The sequence below is a fragment of the Coloeus monedula genome (assembly GCF_965178545.1).
Source record: "Coloeus monedula genome assembly, chromosome: 22".
NCBI classification, from domain to species: Eukaryota; Metazoa; Chordata; class Aves; order Passeriformes; family Corvidae; genus Coloeus; species Coloeus monedula.
The window spans coordinates 7,206,563-7,231,454 of NC_138802.1; the positions used below are offsets into that span (position 1 = coordinate 7,206,563).

The 24,892-nt window shown below is 52.2% G+C and overlaps 1 protein-coding gene across 1 annotated transcript in view; it reads right to left on the minus strand.

The window, feature by feature from the left end:
• Window positions 1-2,396: 2,396 nt before the first annotated feature.
• Window positions 2,397-24,892, minus strand: part of IGSF21 (immunoglobin superfamily member 21) — a gene marked incomplete at both ends in the record, with an annotated part of 49,617 nt that continues 27,121 nt past the window's right edge. The window contains 8 exons of the mRNA XM_082295935.1: window positions 2,397-2,470; window positions 3,413-3,451; window positions 3,546-3,738; window positions 5,053-5,138; window positions 9,122-9,569; window positions 9,781-9,896; window positions 11,248-11,366; window positions 19,298-19,419. Coding sequence (XP_082152061.1) covers window positions 2,397-2,470; window positions 3,413-3,451; window positions 3,546-3,738; window positions 5,053-5,138; window positions 9,122-9,569; window positions 9,781-9,896; window positions 11,248-11,366; window positions 19,298-19,419 — 1,197 coding nt within the window. The remainder of the gene's footprint in view (window positions 2,471-3,412; window positions 3,452-3,545; window positions 3,739-5,052; window positions 5,139-9,121; window positions 9,570-9,780; window positions 9,897-11,247; window positions 11,367-19,297; window positions 19,420-24,892) is intronic.

The window sequence follows — 24,892 nt, forward strand, 5'->3', positions numbered from 1 at the left end:
CTCTTTTTGGGGTGGGATGGAATCCCTTTGTGCCCCTCGTTTTGGGGTGGGATGGAATCCCTTTGTGCCCCTCGTATTTGGGGTGGGATGGAATCCCTTTGTGGCCCTCATTTTGGGGTGGGATGGTGGGATGGAATCCCTTTGTGCCCCTCGTTTTGGGGTGGGATGGAATCCCTTTGTGCCCCTCGTTTTGGGGTGGGATGGAATCCCTTTGTGGCCCTCATTTTGGGGTGGGATGGTGGGATGGAATCCCGTTGTGCCCCTCTTTTTGGGGTGGGATGGAATCCCTTTGTGCCCCTCGTTTTGGGAGGAATTCAAGAAAACAGGCAGCAGCTCTGCCCCAAAATGAGAAGAAACTCCCAAATTCCCTCACTCATCTTTGTCCGTGCCAGCGCTGGGAAGGTCCCAACCTCTGGCTGATCCATCCACACTGGAATCCCTGGGAGAAGAGCTGAGCATCCCAAATCGGGGTGGGTTTGGGATGCAGGCCCACCGAGCCAGGCGTTCCTGTCCCAGCCGCTGGATGTGGACATCCTGGTGCTCCCGAGATGGCACCGAGCGGAGCCAGTGGTGGCCCTGCTGCTGGAATCACTCCTCATTTCCACAGTTCCGGGAATGCTCCTCATTTCCACGGATCTGGGCTAAACCCACCACATTTGCATTTAAATGAAGTCTGGAAATGCTCGTTTTTCCATAGAAATGCTCATTTTTCCAAGCGAGGAGGTCCAATGGTTGTTTAATCCTGGTGGTTGTTTAATTATGGTGGGATGAGGCTCCTGGAGTGGCTCCAATCCATGAGGAAGGTGAGAAAGATCCATGGGAGAGGCTCTCAAGAGCGTGGGGGGAACTGAGGCAGGGAGAATTCCCGAAGAAACGACGCTTCCTCTGGAAAACACCAGGACTTTCTTCTCATCCACAGAGTGAAAGCGCAGCTCCGATGGGATCGGGATGCTTGGAAGCCATTCCTTCGGATGGAAGCAGAGCTGCTGATCCTCCCACGCATCCCGGCCAGACCCGATCCTTTTGCTCCCAATCCAAATGTTAAAACTCTGGGATTTTGCACGGAAAGATGCTCCGGAGCTGCCGTGGGTTTGTTCAGCTCCTCCAAGGCTGGGGAAGCGGCGAGCTTGGCAACGGAGTGGGGAAGGGCTGGAGTCTGCTTAATAATAATTAATCATCACGGTAATAATGACGCTTAGCTCTCGTGCGGGGCTTTGGGAAGATGAGGCGTCACACGGCTGCTGGATAATCCTACAGGATTAGGAGTTCCCAGAGGAAAAGCCTTGGGAGCGCCCCATCCTTGGGATCTTTTACCCCATCCCATATCTGCTCCCCAGGGATTCCGGCTCACAGCTGGATGCTCCACAGTGAGGAGAAGCAGCCAGGATTGGGACAAAACCACCGGGATTTTTCCAGGAGCCATCCTGCAGCAGGATTGTCACCAGCCCAGGATGGGGGACAGCGGGAATGGCCAGGATCCGGCACGTTTCCATGGGGACAGCTGGCCAGGAGGGGCCCGGTGCCGACGGGACGCGCTGCCCACTCAAGTGTGAGTGCTGACATTTGGGGTTGGGAGCCTCCTGTCACTTGTCATTCCTCAGCCAGCCCGGGACAAGTGGCGCGCACGGCCCTGATTCCCGGCACAGCCAGAATTCCACCGGATAAACCCAGTGATCCACGACTTTCAGGCTCCCGGCGCCGCCTCCGTGGCCTCAGGAGGGCTGGGGACGCGTGTGGGTCCTCACCCCGGGGAGATGAGACTTGGAGCGTCTCGGGGTGGTGGGAATGATGCAATTGGGTTTTTCCAGGGAAAATTTGGTCCTTGAAACTGAAAATCCTCCTGCCCCCTCCTGCCAAGACCTTGCGAAGCCCCCAGGATGGTGCTGGGAACCCTGAGACGGAGCTGGGAATCCCAAGGCAGATCTGGGAACCCTGACATGGAACTGGGATTCCCAAGACGCTGCTGGGAACCCCGAGATGGAGCTGGGAACCCCGAGATGGAGCTGGGAACCCTGAGATGGAGCTGGGAATCCCAAGACACTGCTGGGAACCCCAAGATGCTGCTGGGAACCCTGAGACAGAGCTGGGAACCCCAAGACAGATCTGGGAACCCCGAGACGGAGCTGGGAACCCTGAGACAGGTCTGGGAACCCCAAGACGGAGCTGGGAACCCCGAGACGGAGCTGGGAATCCCAGCACAGGTAAAACATGAGTTACAACCTTCTCCCAGAAGAGGTTTTCCTTTTTCCCTTTAATTCAATTGTCTGAAGAAGCCAAGACACGGAAAGAGACCGAGACTGTCGAGAGTATAGAAAAAAAAGAGCGGGAGAGCCGATGGCCGGAGTTGGGAATGCCAGGAGGAGCCGGATGGAGGAGGAGGAGGAGGTGGCGAAGCTTCACGTGAGCTCCAGGATCACTGTTAGGGTGAGCGCCAAAACGAATCTGAAGCCGCAGTGGCTGGGAAGTGAACCTGGAGAGGAGGGAAAAAGGGATCAGGAGTTCATGGAGCCACTTCCTGACACCAGGTTTGGAGCAGGATGGGGGCACCAAAGTTTTGGAGGGGGACCCCCCCCACCTAAACTGGGTCTGGGGGTTGGGTGGGGTCGGGTGGGGGTGAGGGACGGGGTGGGAGCATCTGTGGGGTCACTTTTGGTGTGAGAATATCCCTGAGGACACAGGAGAGGGCATGGAACGAGGTGAGGAGAGGGGAAAGGACTGGGAATGAGGCGAGGAGAGATGGGAAAGGATTTGGAAGGGGGCAAGGAGGAGTGGGCTTGGGCTTGGGGTGAGGTGAGGAGAGGTGGAAAAGGGCTTGGAATGAGGTGAGGAGAGATGGGAAAAGGCCTGGAATGAGGCAAGGAGGGAGGGGAAATGGCTTGGAATGAGGCAAGGAGGGATTGAAAGGGCTTGGAATGAGGCAAGGAGGGATGGGAAAGGGCTTGAAATGAGGCGAGGAGGGATGAGAAAGGGCTTGGAATGAGGTGAGGAGGGATCGAAAGGGCTTGAGATGAGACAAGGAGGGATGAGAAAGAGCTTGGAATGAGGCAAGGGAGGGATGGGAAAGGGCTTGGAATGAGACAAGGAGGGATGGGAAAGGGCTTGGAATGAGGCAAGGGAGGGATGAGAAAGGGCTTGGGATGAGACAAGGAGGGATTGAAAGGGCTTGGAATGAGGCGAGGAGGGATTGAAAGGGCTTGGGATGAGGCAAGGAGGGATGGGAAAGGGCTTCGAATGAGGCAAGGGAGGGATGGGAAAGGGCTTGGAATGAGGCAAGGAGGGATGGGACGGGATTGGGACAAAGCAAGAAGAGGTGGCCCAGGGTCTGGGCCAAGGCAAGGCCGGACCCTCCATGCACAGCCCTTCCGTCCCCGAGCATTCCCATGGAAATCCCGGCGCCACCAGCACCACTCACCGTTGGAGTCTTCTGGTCCTCTGGGAATATTCGGGTTTTCTATGGGGAAACAAAGAGCCGAGAGACAATTTTAGGGGGGAGAGGCCGAGTGGGGAGCCGTGGAGGGCGCGGTGCGGCCGCGGCGTCGCCGTACCGAAGACGATGAGGCGCGTGTGGGTGTCGGTGGAGCCCAGCGGGTTCTGGGCGGTGCAGCGGTACATGGAGCCGTTGAGCTCGGCCGGGACCCGCTCCAGCACCAGCTCCTTCCCGTCGTGCTCCGCGCTGCCGTCCAGGAGCCGGCTGCCCACCCGCGTCCAGGTGAACAGCGGCTCCGGGAACACCTCGTTCTGCGGGGAGAGGGACGGGGCGAGAGGGAGAGGGGAGGGAGCAAAGCTGGAGATTAAATCATCAAATCCGGCTTGGGGTTGAGTTTGGGTCTGGGTTTGGGTTTGGGATTCAGTCTGTGTTTGAGTCTGCATCTGGGTTTGGATTTGAGTTTAGGTTCGATTTTGGGATTCAGTTTGGATTTGAGTCTGCATCTGGGTTTGAGTTTGGGTCTGAGTTTGGGTTTGGGATTCAGTTTGTATTTGAGTCTGCATCTGGGGTTGGGGTTGAGTTTGGGGTTGGGTCTGGGTTTGGGTTGGAGTTTGGGTCTGGGTTTGGGATTCAGTTTGTGTTTGAGTCTGCCACTGGGTTTGGGTTTGAGTTTGGGTTTGGGTCTGGGTTTGGGTTGGAGTTTGGGTCTGGGTTTGGGTTTGGGATTCAGTTTGTATTTGAGTCTGCATCTGGGGTTGGGGTTGAGTTTGGGGTTGGGTCTGGGTTTGGGTTGGAGTTTGGGTCTGGGTTTGGGATTCAGTTTGTGTTTGAGTCTGCCTCTGGGTTTGGGTTTGAGTTTGGGTTTGGGTCTGGGTTTGGGTTTGAGTTTGGGTCTGGGTTTGGGTTTGGGATTCAGTTTGTGTTTGAGTCTGCATCTGGGGTTGGGGTTGAGTTTGGGTCTGGGTCTGAATTTGGGTTTGGGTTGAGGTTTGAGTCTGAGTGAGTTTGGGCTTGGGATTCAGTTTGGGTTTGAGTCTGCATCTGGGTTTGGGTTTGAGTTTGGGTCTGGGTTTGGGTTTGAGTTTGGGTCTGGGCTTGGGTTTGAGTTTGGGTCTGGGTTTAGGTTTGGGCTTGAGTTTGGGTTTGAGTTTGAGTTAGGGTTTAGGTTTGAGTCTGAGTGAGTTTGGGTTTAGGATTCAGTTTGTGTTTGAGCCTGCATTTGGGTTTGTGTTTGGGTTTGAGTTTGGGTTTGAGTTTGAGTTTGGGCTTGAGTTTGGGTTTGGGTTTAGGTTTGGGTTTGATTTTGGGGTTGGGTTTAGGTTTGAGTTTGAGTTTAGGTTTGGGTTTGAGTCCACGTTTGGGTCTGGGTCTGGGCTTGGGTTAGAAGGGACCTTTTAAGCTCATCCCATCCCACCCCCTGTGACAGGCAGGGACACCTTCCACTATCCCAGGTTACTCCAAGCCCCACCCAACCTGCCCTTGGACACTTCCAGGATGGAACCGCCACAACTTCGGCCAACCCATCCCAACATAGGGACGGTGACGCCACCAAGGCCACCAAGCCAAGCCCATAAAGCCTCGGATGGCGGCTGTCCGTTGGACCCCGCAGCCGGGGGAATGCTGACCTGGAAGCCCTGCACCAGGATCCGCACGGTGTCCCCCACGTGGGCCCTCGTCGGGGTCATCGTGATCTTCGGGCCCTTGGGAGCAACTGCACGGGAAGGGGACGGGAAGAGCCGTCAGCACCACTCGACATTCCCGGTGCTGGGAGTGCCCTTGGCGGGGTTAACGAGGCTTTGATGGATGATCCCGGTGAGGGGTGGCAGCCCGGGGGGTGACAGCTTGGTGATGGATGGCCAGGCTGAGTGACACCGGAATGATGGATGGACGGGGAGGGAAGGACCCCCCGGGGCGGGAGAACGGGAGAAGTGTGAGGCTGATGGATGGCTGGGATGGGATGGATTGATGGGAAGGAGTTATTTCCCAACCAAGCCCTTCTCTGCTGGAAAAAAGTGGCCAAGAAGGATCAGGCTGGTTTGAAGCCACGGAGATGGACACGTCAGAGAAGCATTCCCGAAAAACGTGACCTTGGTGAGTCCCACCCAGGTGCCATTCGCACTGGAGACAACCCCAAAGCCTGGCTGGCACAAAATCCCGCGGAGAGCAGGGAAAAACCAGGGAATCCCTTTTCCCATGCCAGACTCGGGATGCTCATCTGCTCTGAGGGACGGACACCACGCAGGGTCTGCTCCTGCTTCCACCTGGGCTTCTGTGGATGTCCCTGCTGGGCCAGGAGTGGGATGGGACATCCCTGGAGCTGCCTGGACTTTCATGGGAGGAGAAGGGGAAATGGGCAGGAGGGAGGTTGTGCTTTGGGTTTGTCACCCTTTGTCCATCCAAGCTTTGTCATGGATGGGACAAAATGAACCCGGACACGACCCCGGCACGACACAGAGAGACAAGGAGCCACTGGAGAGCTGTAGTGGTGGACACTTGCCTTTGGAATGGCCATCCCTGCCCGGGATGCTCTTCCTGGACACCCCACAGCCCCGTCATGGATTGCTCTATCCATGTGGGATCTGGCCCTCTGGAGCAGGACCGGGCGGGATGGGCTGAAGATGATCCCACCACGAGACCAAAAGGCAGCTTTGGGGAGCGAGGGAAGGGGCTGGTGTTGGGTTTAATGCAACTTTTCTTGGGAATATCTTATCTTGGGAATATATATTTTATATTCATTTATAGTGTATGTGTTTATACTATGGATATACGAGGATCTGCTGGGATGGTGCCCAAAAAACAGGAGTGGAGCTGCAGAGACACCTCCAGGGACAAGGAGAGCCCTGGATTTGGGGACAGGGGACAACATGGGCTGAGCTTTGCTAATCCAGGTCTTGGACCTCCTGGGCAAGAGCAGCAAAACCACGAGGTCTCAGCCTCAGATCTAAACCCGCTGAGCTCCAGAAGGTGGGAAAATGCAGGATTTCCGTAGGTTTTGGATGATTTAATGAGGAGACATCGGGAAGCCAAGGAGGAGAAGCTCTCCAGGAGATGATGAGGAGCCAAGTGCTCCACTTGGCCAGGAGCAAAGCTCAGGCTGCTCCACCTGGCTCTAGGCTGGGAGAGCCTTTCCAGAGGAGTGTCCTGAGGCTGGAAAACCCTTGTGGAGAGCTCTGCCTCTTCCAACGGGAGCCAGGAGAGGGCAGGGGAGCCCCAGGTGGAGAAAGACCCAATTCCCTGGATCCCATGGTCACCTGAGGAGCTTCTGCTCTTCCAGCGGCCTGGGAATGTGGGGAGCCAAATTCCCTGGCTTCAATCCCATCCCCCTCTCACAGCTGGGACCTCGCCAGCCTCACAGGCAGGAGCCAACCTGGGAATTCCCTGCCTGGCAATTCCCACTGGGATGAGCTTTGTGATGGCCAACAAGGGTCACAAGGGTCATGGGATGTCCTTGGATCTCCTGGGACTGGGACAGGTGGAGGTGGCACTCCTCATGGCCAACACCCCCTTCCTGCTCATCCCGACACAGATTCCCCAAAAATCCCTTTTTATCCCACAAACCCCACCCTAAACATCACCCGTGGCTGGGAGGGGGGGGCATAAACACCGGGAAAATCCCTTCTCCTGCCTGATGGATGCCCAAAATTCCCTCCTCTCATCCCAACTTTTGTGGAGCCTTGGCATCACCACCTCTATCCTGATGCAGCCCCATGTGATCCCCACGTGAACCCCCAAAAGAAAAGGAAAAGGACAAAAGGAGAGAAAAATGAGTGCGAGGAAAGCAAAAAAAAAAAAAAAAAGTGGAATTAAAAGCAAAAAAAAAAAAAAGAATTGGGGAAAAGGTCATAAAAAATGGGAAAAAAAGCCAAAAAAAAGGCCAAAAATGGGGGGAAAGCCAAAAAATGGGGAAAAGGGCAAAAATTGAGGAAAAAGGGCAAAAAATGAGAAAAAAGGAAAAAAATTGGAAAAAATGGAAAAAATGGGCAAAAAATGGGGAAAAAAAAAGCCAAAAAAATGAAAGGATAAAGGAAAACAAATTCTCAAAGAAGCCAAAAAAAAGAGAAAAAGCAAAAAAGGGAAAGAAGGCAAAAAAATGGAACGAAAAGCCAAAAAATGAAAAGCAAAAAAGGAAAACAAATGAAAAACAAGCAAACAAATAGGGGGGAAAAGTCAAAAAATGGGGAAAATGTCATAGGTTAGCAAGCATAGTCCCGGGAGGGACGTCCTTGCTAAGGGGTGCTTACAGTTTCCTCTGGGAACTGATAGAACCTATCAGCTGGCCAGTTTGAATATGGACAATTCTCTAAGCCACTTAAAGTTGTGACCGCCTCTGTGATCCACACTTAAGAATAGGCAAACTCCCCCTCCAAGCTCTCTCTCGTTTCCGGTGCTGGCACAGGTGGCTGCAGGCCCCGTGTGGGGGCCAGCGGGCCCAGCCAGGCCCTGCTTGGGCCAGGCCGGGCCGGGCCACGACCATCCTGGAGCCATGGACCTGTTCCAGCCGTGGAACCCCCCCCACTGCCTTGCCGTGGGCAGCCGGAGCGGCTCGGCTCTCCCCCCTCTCCACTGCGATAAGGAAAATTCAACATTCCAGCTGCAAAGCTGCAAGGCCGAGGTGAGATTAACCCTTTTACTGCTGTGAAGAGCTGAAAACCTGAGGGAAGAGAGAGAGGAGATGCTTAAAGCTGAAATTCTGTTGTGAAGCTATGATATATCAGAGTATCCTGTTGTAATTTCATGAAGATCTGGGGGGTGGAGTGTTCAACTCGTAAGCAAAAGCACCTGCGCTGAGATAGGCAGATGCTGACGCAGCTGTAATTTCGTGAGAAGTTTGAACAAGGAGAGATGAACCAGATGAGGACTTTTGCTCCAAATGGGAAAGGAGAAAACCTCAGTACCTAGAGATGCTCCCAGAGATAGTCTTAATGATGAAGATGATGAAGACCCTTTGCTCCCAGGGAAGGAGAAGGGCCTCTGGTTTTGTTTCTGAACGGCTCAACCTTAAAATTGTACCCCAAGAAACTTCAAGAGTGGACCCTCGAAAGCAGTTGCGGGAAAAGCTGCAAGTCAGGGGAAAGGACTCACACGCAGGCAGAGAGACTCCTCTTCCTAAATGGACTGAACAATATTTGGAAGTGGGCGGCTGTCTCATTGTGATAATGTTTTCATAGCATGAGCAAGAAGAGACTTCTCTTTCTAAATGGACTAAACAAGGTTATTATGGAAGTGGTAAACAGACTGAACATCTTAAGGGTTGTTTTTTCACATTGTCAGTGGGAGAAGGGAGGAAGGTGGGGGGAGGAGGAGAGTTCTGAAGGTGGTATAATTTTTTTTCTTCCCTCTTTTAGAGTTGTTAATAAACTTCTTTATATTCTTTCAAGTTTGGTGCCTGCTTTGCATTTCTCCTAATTCTTATCTCACAGCAGATAAACAGTAATGAGTATTTTGGACCAAACCACTACACTAAATTGGTGTTTCCGCCCGGTTGCAAATCGAACCCGCGACAAAGGCCAACAATGGGAAAAAAAGCCAAAAAAAGGGAAAAAAAGCCAAAAAATGGGGGGGGGGAAGCGCCAAAAAATGGAGACAAAAACTAAAAAATGAAAAGGAGAAAGCTAAGAAAAAAATGGAAAAATATTCCCAAAAAATGACAAATGTGCCAAAAACCCAGGAAAAGGCCCAAATCCCTTGGCTTACCGAGCGTGACCTCGGACTGCATGGGCATGGAGAGCGCCGGGTGCTTGACCTCGCAGCTGAACAGGGCCTCGTTGTCGATCTGGGGGTTCAGGGTCCACGTGAGGGTGGCCCGGGCCTCGACGGTGCCGTCGCTGACGGGCGCGTGCGTGTGCCGGAAGTAATAGATGGGCTCGGCCATGTGCACCCAGCGCGGGAATTCCCGGCTCACCACCGTCTCGGGAATGCTTTCCGTCACGGAATCCCGCTCGGCCGCCAGCCCCCGCGGCGGATCCGCCGTGGGGAAGGGGTTTCCCATTCCCAGCTCGCCGTCGGCTGCCAGGGATTTCGGCACCTTGGTGTCGTCCAGGTCGCGGTGCAGGAGGTTGCGGGGGGCCCAGCTCCCGGCACCGACCGGCGGCTCCGGTAGCGGGGTGGCCTCGATGGGCTCCCCGTCCCGCTTGAAGTACACCTGGAGGGGATAAAAGGGACAGTGAGCGTGGCGGGGATGTCCCCGGCGGCCCTATGGATGGAACTCCTTCCCGCAGTCTCCATGGAAAGATGGGAACTGGGGAGCGGGCTTTGCCCGGTGGAACAGCACGTGGATCTGGTGGATTTTATGGAGGACGGGTGTTTGGTTATTCCACGTGTCCGTGGGAGGGATGATCCCGCCCGGAGCTCACCAGCGGCGCGGGCTTCCCGCCGGACACCACGCACACCAGGGTGAAGTTCTGCGCCTGGTAGCGGCTGAAGGGTGCCGGGGTGTCGGCAGCCAGCACCGAGATGGACGTCGGGGGAGCTGCCGGGGCAGAGGCAGGAGGTCAGCATGGAGTCCTCAACACCCCCGTCCCATCCTCATCCTCATCCTCATCCTCATCCTCATCCTCATCCTCATCCTCATCCTCACCAACCTCCCTATCCTCTCCCTCATCCCCATTGTCATCCTTGTCCCCATTCCCGTGCCCATCTTTGCTGCCATTCCCATCCCCATTTTCAATCCATTCCCCATCCTAATCCCTGTCCCTCTCCTTGTTTTGTCCTCACCCCCATCCTTGTCCCATCCCCAACTTCATCCCCATCCTCATCCCCATCCCCATGGGCATCCTCTTCCCCATCCCCGTCCTCATTTTCATCTCCATTCCCTTTTCCATTCCCATTCCTGTCCCCATTTCCATCTCCATTCCCATTCCAATCCCAGCACCCACTCCCATGGCCGTTTTACACCCCATGTTCATCCCATTCCCTATTCTCCTTCCAATCCCTACTCCTATCCCTATCCCTATCCCTATCCCTGTCCTTGTCCCATCCCCATCTTCATACCCATTCCCATCGCTATGGGCATCCTCATGCCCCTCCCCACACCATCCTCACCCTCATGCCCGTCCCCATCTTTGTCCCCATCCCTGACCCCATCCCCATCCCATTCCTATTCCCATCCCCATTCCCATTCCTATCCCCGTTCCCATTCCCATTCCCATTCCCACCTCCATCCCCATCCCATTCCCATCCCCATCCTTGTCCTCCCACCCATCCCCATTCCCTTCCCCATCCCCATCCCATTCCCATCCCCGTCCCCGTCGCCATCCCCATTCCCATTCCCATTCCCATTCCCATCCCATCCCCATCCTCATCCCCATCCCATCCCCACCCCCATCCTTGTCCTCCATCCCATCCCCATCCCCTTCCTCTTCCCCATCCCCATCCCATCCCCATCCCCATCCCCATTCCCTTTCCCCATCCCCATCCCATTCCCATTCCCATCCCCATTCCCATCCCCATTCCCATCCCCATTCCCATCCTCATCCCCATCCCATCCCCACCCCCACCCCCATCCTTGTCCTCCCTCCCATCCCCATTCCCGTCCCCATCCCTATTCCCCATCCCATTCCCATTCCCATCCCCATCCCATCCCCATCCCCATCCCCATCCCCATTCCCATTCCCATTCCCATTCCCATCCCCATCCCCATCCTCATCCCCATCCCATCCCTGTCCCCATCCCCATTCCCGTCCCCATCCCCATCCTTGTCCTCCCGCCCATCCCCATCCCCACCCCATCCCCGAGGATGGCAGAACGATCCCAATCCCTGCTGTCCCCACACCCGGAGACCCCGCAGTCATTTTCCCCGTGATCCCGATCCCGACACTCACCCATCACGTTCAGGAACACATTCCCGGATGCCAGCACCACCTTCTCCCGCGTGGCTCGGTCGTAGATCCCCACGTGGCACTCGTAGGGACCGTTGTCCGAAATCCGGACCTCGGGAAGGCTGTGGAGGAGGGACAGCACTCACCACTCCATCCCCATCCCGTTTTCCCGTGGGATTCAGCGGTCAGCACCCGGATACCGCAGCGTTGCACAGGGATCAATAAACTCCTAATAACTCCAAAGGCAGCAGGAGGAGGCCGGGAACGCTTTAGCAGCCGGAATTCACTGGCACTGACAGCTCCTCCGAGGGGAAGGAATCGCGTTATTGGAAGAGACGTGGATGGGAGGGAAAGGCACAAATCCGTGACCACGGAGCGCCGACGGAAAACCTCGGCACCGGACCTGCCAGGCCACCCCAGCACAGCAACGTGGAAGGGGGGGAAAATCAGCAAATCCCAAATTCCAAGTGACCCAAATCCCAAATTCCAAGTGACCCTGGAGCGCTCATCAATCCGCCTTTTATCCGGAGGCTTTGGATAGACGTGGGGAAAACGGGAGAGGAGGAGCTGTGCTGAAGGATCGGAGCTGCTGGAGCTGGGAATGCTCGGGAGGCTGCACAGAGGTCACTTCGCTCATGGGCAGCATCCCAGCTCCCTGGTCAGCAGCATCCCACTTTTCCTGTCCCCAGAATCCCACTTTTCTGGTGCTCAACGACCCACATTTCTTATCCTCAGCATCCCACTTTTTTGGACCAGACAATCCCACCGTGTTGGTCCTCAGCATCCCACTTTTTTGGTTCCTGGCATCCCACAATTCTAATCCCCAGAATCCCACTTTTCTGGTCCCTAACACCCCACATTTCTGATCCACGGAATCCCACATTTCTGATCCTCAGTATCCCACTTTTTTGGACAAGACAATCCCACCATGTTGGTCCTCAACATTCCATTTTTTTGCTCCTCAACATCCCACCTTTCTGATCCCTGGAATCCCACCTTTCTCATCCTCAGCATCCCACAACTCTGATCTCCAGAATCCCATTTTTCTGGTCCCCAGAATCCCACTTTTCTGGTCCCCAGAATCCCACTTTTCTGGTCCTCAACAACCCACATTTCTGATCCCCGGAATCCCACATTTCTGATCCTCAGCATCCCACTTTTTTGGACCAGCCAATCCCACCGTGTTGGTCCTCAGCATTCCAATTTTTTGCTCCTCAACATCCCACCTTTCTGATCCCTGGAATCCCACCTTTCTCATCCTCACTATCCTACTTTTTTGGTCCCTGGCATCCCACAATTCTGATCCCCAGAATCCCACCTTTCTGGTGCTCAATATCCCACTTTTTTGTTCCAGAGCATCCCACTTTTCTGATCCTCAGCATCCCACTTTTTTGGACCAGACAATCCCACCATGTTGGTCCTCAGCATCCCACTTTACCAATCCTCAACATCCCACCTTTTTGATCCTCAACATCCCACTTTTCTGGTCCCCAGAATCCCACTTTTCTGATCCTTAACACCCCACATTTCTGATCCTCAGCATCCCACAACTCTGATCTCCAGAATCCCACTTTTCTGGTCCTCAGCACCCCACCTTTCTGCTCCTCCGGTCCCCACCTTTCTGCTCCTCAACATCCCATCTTTCTGATCCCCAGAATCCCACCTTTCTCATCCTCAGTATCCTGCTTTTTTGGTCCAGAGAATCCCACCTTGTTCGTCCTCAGAATCCCACCTTCCTGATCCTCAGTGTCCCACAGCTCTGATCTCCGGAATCCTACCTTTCTGGTCCTCAGCACCCCACCTTTCTGCTCCTCAGATTCCCACCTTTTTGATCCTCAACATCCCACAATTCTGATCCCTGGAATCCCACCTTTCTGATCCTCAGCATCCCACAACTCTGATCTCCAGAATCCCATTTTTCTGGTCCCCAGAATCCCACAATTCTGGTCCCCAGAATCCCACTTCTCTGGTCCTCAACACCCCACATTTCTGATCCCCGGAATCTCACATTTCTGATCTTCAGCATCCCACTTTTTTGGACCAGACAATCCAACCGTGTTGGTCCTCAACATTCCATTTTTTTGCTCCTCAACATCCCACCTTTCTGATCCCTGGAATCCCACCTTTCTCATCCTCACTATCCTTCTTTTTTGGTCCTCAGAATCCCACTGTTTTGGTCCTCAGTATCCCACCTTTCTGATCCCCAGAATCCCACCTTTCTGATCCTCAGCATCCCACTTTTTTGGACCAGGCAATCCCACCGTGTTGGTCCTCAACATTCCATTTTTTTGCTCCTCAACATCCCACCTTTCTGATCCCTGGAATCCCACCTTTCTCATCCTCACTATCCTACTTTTTTGGTCCCTGGCATCCCACAGTTCTGATCCCCAGAATCCCACCTTTCTGGTGCTCAATATCCCACTTTTTTGTTCCAGAGCATCCCACTTTTCTGATCCTCAGCATCCCACTTTTTTGGACCAGACAATCCCACCGTGTTGGTCCTCAGCACCCCACTTTACCAATCCTCAACATCCCACCTTTTTGATCCTCAACATCCCACAACTCTGATCTCCAGAATCCCACTTTTCTGGTCCTCAGCACCCCACCTTTCTGCTCCTCAGATCCCCACCTTTCTGCTCCTCAACATCCCATCTTTCTGATCCCCAGAATACCACCTTTCTCATCCTCAGTATCCTGCTTTTTTGGTCCCCAGAATCCCACATTTTTGGTCCTCAGAATCCCACCTTGTTGGTCCTCAGAATCCCACCTTCCTGATCCTCAGTGTCCCACAGCTCTGATCTCTGGAATCCTACCTTTCTGGTCCTCAGCACCCCACCTTTCTGCTCCTCAGATTCCCACCTTTTTGATCCTCAACATCCCACAATTCTGATCCCTGGAATCCCACCTTTCTCATCCTCAGCATCCCACAACTCTGATCTCCAGAATCCCATTTTTCTGGTCCCCAGAATCCCACTTCTCTGGTCCTCAACACCCCACATTTCTGACCCTCAGAATCCCACATTTCTGATCCTCAGCATCCCACTTTTTTGGACCAGGCAATCCCACCGTGTTGGTCCTCAACATTCCATTTTTTTGCTCCTCAACATCCCACCTTTCTGATCCCTGGAATCCCACCTTTCTCATCCTCAGTATCCTTCTTTTTTGGTCCCCAGAATCCCACTTTTTTGGTCCAGAGTATCCCACCTTTCTGATCCCCAGAATCCCACTTCTCTGGTCCTCAACACCCCACATTTCTGATCCCCGGAATCTCACATTTCTGATCCTCAGCATCCCACTTTTTTGGACCAGGCAATCCCACCGTGTTGGTCCTCAGCATTCCAATTTTTTGCTCCTCAACATCCCACCTTTCTGATCCCTGGAATCCCACCTTTCTCATCCTCACTATCCTACTTTTTTGGTCCCTGGCATCCCACAGTTCTGATCCCCAGAATCCCACCTTTCTGGTGCTCAATATCCCACTTTTTTGTTCCAGAGCATCCCACTTTTCTGATCCTCAGCATCCCACTTTTTTGGACCAGACAATCCCACCGTGTTGGTCCTCAGCATCCCACTTTACCAATCCTCAACATCCCACCTTTTTGATCCTCAGCATCCCACAACTCTGATCCCTGGAATCCCACCTTTCTCATCCTCAGCATCCCACAACTCTGATCTCCAGAATCCCACTTTTCTGGTCCTCAGCACCCCACCTTTCTGCTCCTCAGATCCCCACCTTTCTGCTCCTCAACATCCCATCTTTCTGATCCCCAGAATCCCACCTTTCTCATCCTCAGTATCCTGCTTTTTTGGTCCCCAGAATCCCACCTTGTTGGTCCTCAGAATCCCACCTTCCTGATCCTCAGTGTCCCACAGCTCTGATCTCTGGAATCCTACCTTTCTGGTCCTCAGCACCCCACCTTTCTGCTCCTCAGATTCCCACCTTTTTGATCCTCAACATCCCACAATTCTGATCCCTGGAATCCCACCTTTCTCATCCTCAGCATCCCACAACTCTGATCTCCAGAATCCCATTTTTCTGGTCCCCAGAATCCCACTTTTCTGGTCCTCAACAACCCACCTTTCTGATCCTCAGCATCCCACTTTTTTGGACCAGACAATCCCACCATGTTGGTCCTCAGCATCCCACTTTTTTGGTTCTTGGCATCCCACAATTCTGATCCCTGGAATCCCACCTTTCTGGTCCCCAGAATCCCACTTTTCCGGTCCCCAGAATCCCACTTCTCTGGTCCTTAACACCCCACATTTCTGATCCTCGGAATCCCACATTTCTGATCCTCAGCATCCCACTTTTTTGGACCAGACAATCCCACCGTGTTGGTCCTCAACATTCCATTTTTTTGCTCCTCAACATCCCACCTTTCTGATCCCTGGAATCCCACCTTTCTCATCCTCAGTATCCTTCTTTTTTGGTCCCCAGAATCCCACGTTTTTGGTCCAGAGAATCCCACCTTGTTGGTCCTCAGAATCCCACATTTCTGCTCCTCAGCATCCCACTTTTTTGGTTCCTGGCATCCCACAATTCTGATCCCCAGAATCCCACCTTTCTAGTCCTCAGTATCCAACTTTTTTGCTCCGTAGCATCCCACCTTTGTCATCCTCAGTGTCCTACTTTTCCAGTCCTCAGAATCCCACCTTTCTGATCCTCAGCATCCCACAACTCTGATCTCCAGAATCCCATTTTTCTGGTCCAGAGAATCCCACTTTTTTGGACAAGAGAATCCCACCTTTTTGGCCAGCAGCATCCCATTTTTCCAGTCAGCAGCACCATCCCGCCTCACCAGCTGCCACCATCCCATCCCACCACGCCATTGGCACCATCCCACCTTCCCGGCTGGCAGCACCATCCTGCTTTTCCAGCTGGGATCATCCTGCCTTTCCGGGCAGAATCCTCCCATCCCACCTCTCCAGCTGGGAACATCCCACATTTCCAGGCAGCATCATCCCATCCCACCTCTCCAGCTGCTCCCATCTCGCCTTTCCGGTCTATGACTTCCCACCTCCCTGGCTGGAAACGTCATCCCACCTTTCCAGCTGGAAGCATCCCGCCTTTCCAGTGGGGACCGTTATCCCACCCCACCAGCTGGAAACATCCGGCCTTTCCAGTCAGGAGCATTATCCCACCTTTCCAGCTGGAAGCATCCCGCCTTTCCAGTCGGGACCGTTATCCCACCCCACCAGCTGGAAACATCCGGCCTTTCCAGTCAGGAGCATTATCCCACCTTTCCAGCTGGAAGCATCCCACCTTTCCAGTCGGGACCGTTATCCCACCCCACCATCCGGAAGCCTCATCCTGCGTTTCCAGCAGATTTCCACCTTCCGCCTGGCAGCATTCCCGCTTTCCAGTCGAGGGATCCATCCCTCCTCTCCGGCAGCCTCATCCCACCTCATGCATCCCATGAGGATGGGAGAAATTCCCTCATGGAGCAGTTTAAAGATCTGGCTCCGGGGAAATTCCCCTTCTGGGGTGATTTCGGCTCCACTTTTCCCTTCTCCCAGCCCCTGGCTGCCTTCCCGCTCCAAGGAGCCCCCCTGGAAGCGAGCATTCCCTCCTTTCCATGGATACAACGCTTCCAAGCGCGCCTCCACCATCTGTTCCAGCCTCCGATTATCCACGCATGGATCGGGAATCTCCCGATTCGGAGCAGCTCTGATCCCGCTCCGTCTCTTTCGGAAGGATCCCTTTGGAGCTGCAAATCGGTTTGGTATTCCCGAGGATGGGAGACCGGGAATAACCGGCCCCACAAAGTTGGGAACGCGGGAAAAAAGGGATTTGGGAATTCAGAAAGCGACACTGCAGGACAAGGGTGGGATTTTAATCAAGGGAAGGGGGGAAAAAAAACGGGATTGGAGGGATTGGATCTCTCCCGGTTTTGCTCTTCACGGCCCCAAACCGGGATGGAAAGAGGCGGCTCCGGCAGCCCCTAGGCCGGGGTGATAAGGAGCGGGAAAACGCTGATAAGGAGCGGGAAAATGCTGATAAAGAGAGGGAAAATGCTGATAAGGACTGGGAAAATGCTGGCTCCTCCAGGGATAACGCTGATAAGGACTGGGAAAATGCTGATAAGGAGCGGGAAAACGCTGATAGGGCCGGCTCCTCCCAGGATAACGATCCCTGGGACAGTTCCACTCGGGATAACGCTGATTAGGACCGGGAAAACGCTGATAAGGAAGCGGGAAAACGTTGATAATCCAGCGTCTCCCGGGATAACTCTGATAAGGACCAGGATAACACTGATAAGGCCGGCTCCACTCAGGATAAAGCTGATAAGGACCGGGATAATGCAGATAAGGCCGGGATAATGCTGATAAGGATCGGGATAACGCTGATAAGGACGGCTCCTCCTGGGATAACGCTCCTTGGGATGGCTCCGGCTGTGCCCGAGCCATGGCAAAGATTCCCAAAAAAAGAATAAATAGATGGAAAAACAAAGGGAGAATGAACAGGAAGAAAAATTTAGGTTGGGAAATGCCCCATCCATCCCCAAAAACCTTCCCGGGCTTGCTCCAGCTCTTCCGGAGAGCCCAAATCAGGCAGGGACTTCCCAAAAAAAGGCAAGGATTGGGAAAACCGGCTCTGCCTGGGAATGATCTCCTTGTCCCCAGGCCGGTTCCTGTTTTCCTTGGAAGAAAAGGTGATGGCGTGAGAAGCCTTTTCCCACCGACATCTCCTGATTTCCCGGCTGTTCCGGAGGCTTTCAAGTGCCTGGTGCTTGGGCGAGGGAATTTTCTGCTCCCAAATTCCATTCGTTCTACAACGGGCGAGGAAAGGGAGGGAAACGGAGCCGTTGGAGCCCAAAAAATCCTCGGCTTTTCCTCGCCGGGTCAGGGAAATGTTCCATGACCAAGGAATGTTGGAATCCTCATTCCCTGCTCCAGGGATTCTCCCGATCCCTTGCTCCGTGCACAGGGAATGTTGGATTCCTTGTTCCTGCTCCAGGGATGTTCCCGATCCCTCTCTCCATGCACAGGGAATGTTGGATTCCTTGTTCCTGCTCCAGGGATGTTCCCGATCCCTCTCTCCGTGCACAGGGAATGTTGGATTCCTCGTTCCCTGCTCCAGGGATGTTCCCAATCCCTCTCTCCATGCACAGGGAATGTTGGATTCCTTGTCCCCCATTCCAGGGATGTTCCCAATCCCTCTCTCCGTGCACAGGGAACATTGGATTCCTCATCCCGTGAATTCCCACCGTGGGCACAGGGAATGTTTTAATCTGGTTTAATTCCCTGATTTTCCCAGTGTTCCTGGCTGGAGGCGAGCGATGGCCAAATCCAAGGGGAAGCCAGAAAGGCGGCCCCGGAGTCAGGGAATGGGAAATTCCTGCCTGGAGCTGCCAAAACCTTCTCCAAACAGAAAAATCCCTGAAAAATTTTCAAATTCCAAAGGATTGGGAAGAATTTCCCACTTCCCACCCACTCATCCCATGGGATGAGCCAGGCCCAGTCCTTTCCAAGCCGTTCCTGGATATTTCCAGATGGAAAACATCCCATGACTGGAGGAAATCCCGGTTTTCCCCCACCACATCTGGAATTTTCCTTACCTCCCACCAGGAAAAACGAGCTGGGAAAATCCAATTAGAAAATTCTCATTTCCCAAGGAAACGAGGCCGGGAAGAAGCCGGGAGGAAGGAATATTTCATCCCAGTTTTTTCCCCTTGGATGAAGCTTCTCCTGACCTTTTTTCCAAGCTCTACCGTTGGTTTTAGAGCAGCAGGAATGGAGCAGGTGTGGGATCAGGAATAAACCTGGAATTTCTGGAAGTGATTCCCACTTGGAATAAAAGCAAGGAGAAGATCCCGCGCCTGTTTCAGAAATAAATATGGATCTGTTTTTCCTGATTTTCCCAAGCTTTGGATTTCTCTGCCCATTCCCACCTCTAGAAATCCCCATTTTTCCGCTTTTTCCCTGCGGATCAGCAGGAAAATGGGAACACCCCTTGGATGGGGGGGCGGGTTTTGCTGGAATCTCTTCAACAGCACCAAAAAGAGGGAAGAAATTCCTAAAATTTGGAATTAAACGGGAAACAGGGACTCACCGCACGGTGGATTGGTAAACCAGGTCTTCCCGCTTCCGGTAGTTTTCCATCTGGGAAAAGTTGGTGGAAAACATGGCATCGAAGGTGAAGATCTTCTGCTTGATGGTGCCGCCGTCAGTGACCTGCAGGAAACAATCCCAGTGTCTCGAGTTTGGGAATTTGGGCAATTTTGGGCCCGTTGATGAATATTTCAAAGGGGTTTTATGGGGAGAATTTGAATAAATTTCTTTGGATTTGAATACATTGATTGAGGTATTAGTGTTAATAGTAAAATGAATATATTTATTTGCACTTTAACATCGTTTTTATATGTTCGTATTTATTTAGATTTGAATCGATTTGAATTTTAATATATTTATAGTGAATATTGTAAATACAATTAACTTAATATTTTGATGCAGCACATTTAAATATTTAAATTAGAATTATATATATATTTAAAATTTTTATTTTTAGGGGTTACTTCTATTTCTATTTCTATTTCTATTTCTATTTCTATTTCTATTTCTATTTCTGTTTCTGTTTCTATTTCTGTTTCTATTTCTATTTCTATTTCTATACAATTTCTATTTTATTTCTAATTCTATTTTATTTTTATTCCTATTTTATTTCCACTTCTATTAAATCACGATTTTCATATTTTTCCATAGAATCCCAGGACCTTTAAGGCTGGGATTTATGGATTTATGATGCCCCTGCTGAGATGAAAATCAAAATCCATGTTTTCCATGCCATTATTCCATCGCCAGCTTCATTTTCCAGCCAGGAATTGTCATTTTTAAATGGGAAACGTCTCCTTTTAGGACTTTTGCTCTCTGTGTCCCCCAACACCTCTGGATTTGTCTTCCCTGCTTTTGAGGAGGAGTTTTAGTGGAAAAATAAGGAGGAAAATGGGAATTTTGGGGCAAAACCACCTCAGATCCTCAGTTAAAATTCCCATTTTTAAAATAAACCAGGAGCAGCGGCAGATTTTGGGATTTAATCCCCAAATCCAACATTTCCTGGGGCCAAGACCCCATTTCCCCACCCAACACCTGGGCAAAACTCTGCCGTTATTCCCGATTTCCTATTTTCCCACTTTTTTCATGGCAAAAAGCAGCCGAAAAGGAGGGAAAAAATCCATCACTAAAAAACCTCTTCCCGTTTATTATCCCAGGCTGAGGCTTTTATGGGAAAGAAATTCCACCCTGGCACCGATGTGGGATAAAGAAAAGTGGGAAAAATGATGGGAGTTGTAAATCTCTGGCCTCAGGAACCAGGGGAATTTTCCAGGGAATTTTCTGAGGATTTTTCCTGACTTTTCTTTGGGTTTGAGGAGAAACCTGGGAGCCGCTCGGGGATGGAGAAGCTCTTTGTGTATCCAAAGGGATTTTAGGGATTCCTTTAGGGTGGGAAGCACTGGGAATGGTGGAGTTGGCACCCATGGATTGGGAATTTGCAGCCATGGGATTTTCCAGCACATCTGGACTGATGTGGGCCCAAATCCCCCTCTATCCAAGCATAGAAGTGGGAAAACACCTCCGGAATCACCCTCTGGAATCGGGACCCCTCACATTCCCTTAGGATTCGGAGCCCGGGGAAGAGCCACATCCCTGAGGGAATCACAGGGAGTTGACGGCTCCCAGGAAAAGGCCCCTCAGGAATTGTCTCTCTCCTGGGATCGGCCCTAATTCCAGCCTTTTATCCATGCCCCGGGGGAGGTTTTTTTGGGAAGAGGAGCTCCATAGGAATTTGCAGCCCAACTTTTGCCTGCTGGGAACCAAAAAAGGGAGGATAATCGGGCAGCATCACGCGGTTACGGTCCCAACGGATGTCTCCACATCCAGGAATGTCAGAAAAAAGGGAAAAGGGGTGCAGGAACACATTCCAGGCCCGAGGCTGCTTCCTGCATTATTCGTAAACCCCAGGAAAATGCCATTCCCGACAAAACCCGGCTGTTCCAGAGGCAGCTCCCGCCCTCCCCTCCATGCTGACCCGAACATTCGCTGTTCCCGAAATCCATTAAAATCCCAGAGCCTCCTGCTGGGATGCCCAAAGGATCCAAAACCATTGGGAAGTGATGGATGCGGGATGAAGGGAGCGATTTGGGAGGGGTTGGAAAGGGCCGGAATTGGGATCTGGTCCAGGCTCCGTGTCCCGGGGCTGGATCGATGGATGCCCTTTCTCCAAGCGAACGGACAATTGTTCCGGAAAGAGGGAAAATTCCCTGGAGCAGCTGCAGCGCTCCTGGTGTTGGGGCGGTCCGCGGTGTCCACGTCAGAGCCACCGGGAAAAACTCATTGCCCTGGAAAACTCCGGATTTCGGTTTTTCCTGCCTCCCTGGCCCATTCCCTGGAAAATCACAGCCACCTGGAAAAACTCACTATCCTGGAAAACTCCGGATTTAGGCTTTTTCCTGCCCATTCCCTGGAAAATCACAGCCACCAGGAAAAACTCGTTATCCAGGAAAACTCTGGATTTAGATTTTTTCCTGCCCATTCCCTGGAGAATCACAGCCACCGGGAAAAACTCATTATCCTGGAAAACTCCTGGTTTTGCTTTTTCCTGCCCATTCCCTGGAAAATCACAGCCACAGGAAAAACTCGTTATCCTGGAAAACTGGTTTTGCTTTTTCCTGCCCATTCCCTGGAGAATCCACATCCAGCTGAAATCCAACCTCCCATCCCGAGGCTCCCGGACCACCAATCTCACCTTGCTCTGAGCCCCCAGCGCCACATTCCCCTTCCCAAAATCCAGAGGAGCTGATTCCTTTGCCCAATCCTTGCTGGTTTGGTCCCAAAATGAGCCCCACATCCCAAAGGGATCACCCACCGCCCTTTTCCAGCATCCCAAAAACCTCGGGAATGAGCAAATCAACATTTTATGGGAGAGTTGTGCAATTTTGGGAGGCACATCCCTGTTTTCTGCTGCCTCTCCGGAGCCAGAGTGAGGCCTTGGGAATAAAGAGCTCCATAAATTCTGCGGGTGCTCCCAGCCTTTTCTCCCCGAGCATGAGGAATTCACAGCATTCCAAATAAATTCTCCTCTTGGAGATGGATGGCACCAACCAGTCCTCCAGGAGCTGCCGGCTGGAAATCTCTCCATCAGCAGCTCTGCTCCATTTTTAGGGAATTCCTTCTCATCCATAAAAGTCGAGTTGTCCCCGGAAGGGAAGTGGGGTTGGAAATCCCTGCACGGCTCGGACTGAGTGGGGTTGGCTGGAAAATGTAGAATTTCTGGGAGCGAGAGGGGAAAAAGTGGCATTCTGGTGTCTCCTCCTGAGCTAATTCCCAAATTTTGGAGGCTCTGGGCATTCCCAGCAGCACTGGGTGGCGTGGGAAGGGTTTGGAATTTGGGTGTCCTTCCCTTGGCTCCGCTGCTCCACTTGGAACTGGTGCTGCTGCAGGCCGGGACTTTATCGGTGTCACCGGCCACATTCCCACTTGGACGTGACATTCCCACTTGAAGCCACCTCGGGAATGCCTGGACTCACCTCAGGATCCGGCACAGCCCCGGAGATGCCGGGGCCAGGAGCCAAGGAACAGCTCCAGCTCTTCCCGGCCTCACTCCGAGCTCGTTTGCACGGATTCCGCCACCCCCGTCTCCTGCCAAGGCTTTTTCGGGAGCTCTCCAGGTGCAGATCCATGTTCGCACCTGTTTCCGGGAACATCACACCTTCCGGAGGCGTTGGGATTGTTGGATGTTAATTAACGCCTCTGCCTGTGAGATGTGTTCCTGTTTATTCCGGGAAAAATCCCCTTTGCTCATCCCGGGAATGCTAAAATCGGCTGCATTCCAGCGGCGGAGGGGTTTCCCAGTGGGAGGAACCTCTCCCTGTCCCTCAACCCTGAGGAATCCAGGGGAATTGCTGGAATTGTGGGTGCTGGCTGCACTCTGGGGCTTCTCTGTGGGGTTTCACCTGTGGGAAGAGGCTCCTCGGCCTCGGAGTGCACAGATCCCAATGGGATCACCCACACGGGAGATACGGATTCATAACGTGGGTTATGGATGAATCCCGTGGGTTATGGATGAATCCCGTGGGTTATGGATGAATCTCGTGGGTTATGGATGTGCCCTGAGGGGTTATGGATGCATCCCATGGGTTATGGATGTGCCCTGAGGGGTTATGGATTCATCCCATGGGTTATGGATGTATCCCATAGGTTATGGATGTATCCTGTGGATTACGGATGCATCCCATGGGTTATGGATGTGCCCTGAGGGGTTATGGATGCATTCCACAGGTTATACACCTGCCCAGGGAGTTATGGATGTATCCTGTGGGTTATGGATGTATCCTGTGGGTTATGGATGTATCCCATAGGTTATGGATGTATCCCATAGGTTATGGATGTATCCTTTGGGTTATGGATGCATCCTGTGGGTTATGGATGTATCCTGTGGGTTATGGATGTATCCCATAGGTTATGGATGTATCCTGTGGGTTATGGATGTATCCTGTGGGTTATGGATGTATCCCATAGGTTATGGATGTATCCTGTGGGTTATGGATGTATCCTGTGGGTTATGGATTCATCCTGTGGGTTATGGATTCATCCTGTGGGTTATGGATGTATCCCATAGGTTATGGATGTATCCCATGGGTTATGGATTCATCCTGTGGGTTATGGATTCATCCTGTGGGTTATGGATTCATCCTGTGGGTTATGGATGTATCCCGTGGGTTATGGATGTATCCCATGGGTTATGGATGTATCCTTTGGGTTATGGATGTATCCTTTGGGTTATGGATGTATCCCATAGGTTATGGATGTATCCTGTGGGTTATGGATGTATCCCGTGGGTTATGGATGTATCCCATAGGTTATGGATGTATCCTTTGGGTTATGGATGTATCCTTTGGGTTATGGATGTATCCCATAGGTTATGGATGTATCTTTTGGGCTATGGATGTATCCTGTGGGTTATGGATGTATCTTTTGGGCTATGGATGTATCCTGTGGGTTATGGATGTATCCCATAGATTATGGATGTATCCCGTGGGTTATGGATGTATCCTTTGGGTTATGGATGTATCCTGTGGGTTATGGATGTATCTTTTGGGCTATGGATGTATCCTTTGGGTTATGGATGTATCCTTTGGGTTATGGATGTATCCCATAGGTTATGGATGTATCCCATGGGTTATGGATGTATCCCGTGGGTTATGGATGTATCCTTTGGGTTATGGATGTATCCCATAGGTTATGGATGTATCTTTTGGGCTATGGATGTATCCTGTGGGTTATGGATGTATCTTTTGGGCTATGGATGTATCCTGTGGGTTATGGATGTATCTTTTGGGCTATGGATGTATCCTGTGGGTTATGGATGTATCCCATAGATTATGGATGTATCCTGTGGGTTATGGATGTATCCTTTGGGTTATGGATGTATCCTGTGGGTTATGGATGTATCTTCTGGGCTATGGATGTATCCTTTGGGTTATGGATGTATCCTGTGGGTTATGGATGCATCCCATGGGATATGAATCCATCCCATAGCTTATACACCCATTCCAGGGTTACAGATCTGTCCCATAGGTTAGGGATGTATCCTGTGGGTTATGGATGTATCCCAGGGTTATGGATCCATCCCAGGGGTTATGGATCCATC